This window comes from Branchiostoma belcheri, unplaced genomic scaffold, assembly GCF_001625305.1.
Source record: "Branchiostoma belcheri isolate BF01 breed outbred unplaced genomic scaffold, Haploidv18h27 scaffold32, whole genome shotgun sequence".
NCBI lineage: Eukaryota > Metazoa > Chordata > Leptocardii > Amphioxiformes > Branchiostomatidae > Branchiostoma > Branchiostoma belcheri.
The window spans coordinates 1,900,023-1,903,018 of NW_017803932.1; the positions used below are offsets into that span (position 1 = coordinate 1,900,023).

The 2,996-nt window shown below is 40.2% G+C and overlaps 1 protein-coding gene across 1 annotated transcript; it reads right to left on the reverse strand.

The window, feature by feature from the left end:
• Window positions 1-785: 785 nt before the first annotated feature.
• On the reverse strand, window positions 786-2,893 carry LOC109474876 (immunoglobulin G-binding protein A-like). Its single transcript, XM_019775339.1, has 2 exons — window positions 2,650-2,893; window positions 786-2,311 (listed from the first exon to the last, which is right to left on the reverse strand). The coding sequence occupies exons 1-2, from the start codon at window positions 2,834-2,836 to the stop codon at window positions 1,956-1,958; spliced, it is 543 nt and encodes a 180-aa protein (XP_019630898.1). The 5' UTR covers window positions 2,837-2,893; the 3' UTR covers window positions 786-1,955.
• Between the last annotated feature and the right edge of the window lie 103 nt (window positions 2,894-2,996).

Below are 2,996 nucleotides of genomic sequence, written 5' to 3' on the forward strand. Positions count from 1 at the left end.
AATTATTCCATTAAATAAAGGGACATGGATTAAATACTACTGTGCCTTAGGATAATCAACTGTTACAGGTACAGAACTTTTTTACTTATTTTGTTGCTAAAAACCTGTTATTTCCACCACAATGATGAAAATTTAGCACTGGAAAAATATGAAAACATTATTTATTCTACAGGCAATGAAATCAGCATCATCTTTGATTCAAGATCGTTGCAAAAGCATGCGTGGGTTCTCTGTATAAGATACATACCTGAAGTCTAAATAAACATTCTGTTAACTGTTTGCTCACGTTTCGGTCATCATTGAAGGTTACTTAAAGGTTATTTTGTCAGGTACAGGTCTGGACTGGGACCTGTACCTGTACCTTAACCTCTGATCCTGATGTTATATTAAGGTTTACAGCACTATATCTACTATTATCTAGTGTACATGTTGTATACTACATGTAGTATAGTTTCTGTCCAGTAGGAGCTGTTCATTGCCTTTTGAAGCCACAATTGAAAGGAAAGGGAAGGTAACTTTTAAGAAATTTATTCTCTCCCTGGACAGATGCAATGTATAGTATCATCATGATCATGATATACTGGTTCAATGTACAATCATGTAGCAGCTGTGGTCCTATGGAAGTTGAACTCGCTTCATATTCAACCTTCAGATTTTTATTTTCAAATTCTACCAGTTACCCATGGCCTCTTTTGAGGAAAAAACACTTGTGCTAGACATGATGAAAATCCATCTTTAAGTAATATCTTTAATTAATCATCAAATTAATCATCATTGTTCTCAGCCTCACCCAGTAACATGGGGCAAAAACGCTTTATACAAACTGACATTCTGCCTCTGCTTTTTTTCACCTCTTACAATATGTGTAAATATATTTACAAATATAAAATTTGCTCGGTAGTAAAGAGTGCCCATACATCACTACCTCTTTTCCCTTTCACTAACAGGGCAATCACATTCATCATAGGTTGACGTACCATTCTGATGTGACAGAACCAACTTCTGACAAGCTCTATGACATTTTCCATAACATGCAGGACAGATGAATTTTCCAGGACACAAGCTTGACTATCCCATGAATGCACCAGACTGCAATTGTACAGTGTGTGACCGGTGTCTAAGTGGTATGCCCTGCTGCCTAACACCTTCTTTTGACATGTACCCAGTACTATGTTTGTTCAAACTGGCCTTTCTAGTCACCCTAGGTGATCACATCATGACTTGTCAACATGCAGGATTGCTTACGAATAAAGCACACAGCTTTTCGAAAACCCTAGAATTCATATATTTGATTTAACACATGCACATTACCACCCTCTCGTTACCAAGGAAATTTACAGGAACTTAATGTGGCGACCATGTCTAATACAAAACACAACGTATGAGCTGCGACAATGACATTTCTGAACCAACATATTTTGCATTTAGAGTGAAACTTGAAAATGACAAACATAAGTGTTCATATCTAGCATGGCTCAGTTGACTAGTGTAAAGAAGACCATACTCGCATCTTAAATAAATCCTGTGCCAATGGGACGTTTTGTCAAGAAGGCCGTGAATTTAATGCAACAACTCACATTTCTGGCACAGTTTGTTCATGATGGAAAGTTAGAACCTATTTTTTCCTAGGCAAATGTAATCAAAACTGTGCAGACTGAAGACTGACATCTATCACAGCTCAACAAAATCAAACACATTACACAAATGTGAAAAATACTTTCAAATTGGTATTATCTGAACAATTTTCTAAATCACAAACAATATAATGGGAATGTACAATTTCAATCTGGGCCTACTGTAGGCATCTGAATTTTTGAGTGAAGTTTGAGTGTCCCCATATTTGCAGTAGAAAGGATTGGGAGAGTTAGCACAGCACACCACAGATAAAGCAGCTTCCCATATTGTACAGGCCTTAAGAGAAGTATCTACACCTATGCATAGCCTTTATAATGATGTCATGTCGCAGGGGCGGGTCTTTGTCCTGTGTCCTCAATGTCCAGTTTGTGATGTTCAAGATGTGTATTGTCTTCATCATTGTTTTGATGATTTTCCTCGTTACCAACTTCATGTTCTTCAACCTGGTCTCCAGGTTTCCCAATAGCCTGGTCTCCAGGTTTCTTAACAGCTTGGTTTCCAGGGTTCCCCATAGCCTGCTCTCCTGGTTTCTCAATAGCCTGGTCTCCAGGCTTCCCATTGGCTAGATCTGCAGGATGGACCATTCCTAGGTTTTTGTTCTTTCCTCCATCTTGATCATGATTTTGTACTACTGGTATGTTGACAGCAGCATCAGCATTCTCCCCTCCAGAGTCATCTGGGGACACATGCAGAGGACAGCAGCTATTACCATGGGCAGCATGACAGCACATTGCACATGTACAGTAACTACCAGTAGTCAAATGCTGCTGAGCCATTCGTGTTCATGGCGTCAAGAGAATAGCTCAGCCATGCTTAGGCAGGTTTTCACATTTAATTTCATATGAAATTGATAGAATTGATCAAAATAAAATAGTTGCACAGCTCTGTATGGCTGTGACATACAAAGCATTTTTCACATTGATTGACTTGGTGTCCATGCATTTCTAGCATGCGACTGCAATTTGTAAGACATGCCACCTTTTTCTTTTATCGTAGCAAGAAATCTTTACATACTGTCTGCTGATTTATCTAGCGGGGCATCCTTCAGACCAAGGTCAAGAAGCTGCTGGTTTGCATCCCTTTCAACTCTGGTCTTGGGAACCTTACTCTTCCCTGCTGCCTGCACCCTGGCCATGGGGTCAGCGGCCTGAGGGTCAATGACCCTCCTGATAACAGGGTGGGTTGACCTGATGGGGCCCATGTCATGCAAGCGAGAGACAGGAACCCGGGGCACATGATGAAGCTCTTGGAGGGTTTGGTCCAAAGTCTACATTTTAGAGAGAGAAGAGAGGAAGATCAGACCAGCATGGTAGGATGCCCCTAAAGCCACCACTACAGGAACAAAACATAAGACTAGTTAG

Coding starts and splice junctions, on each gene's coding strand:
- LOC109474876 (XM_019775339.1), bottom strand. CDS start 2,836: ATGGGCCCCATCAGGTCAACCCACCCTGTTATCAGGAGGGTCATTGAC. Junction 2,312..2,649: donor GCTAGATAAATCAGCAGACA/GTATGTAAAGAT, acceptor ATGTGTCCCCAG/ATGACTCTGGAGGGGAGAAT.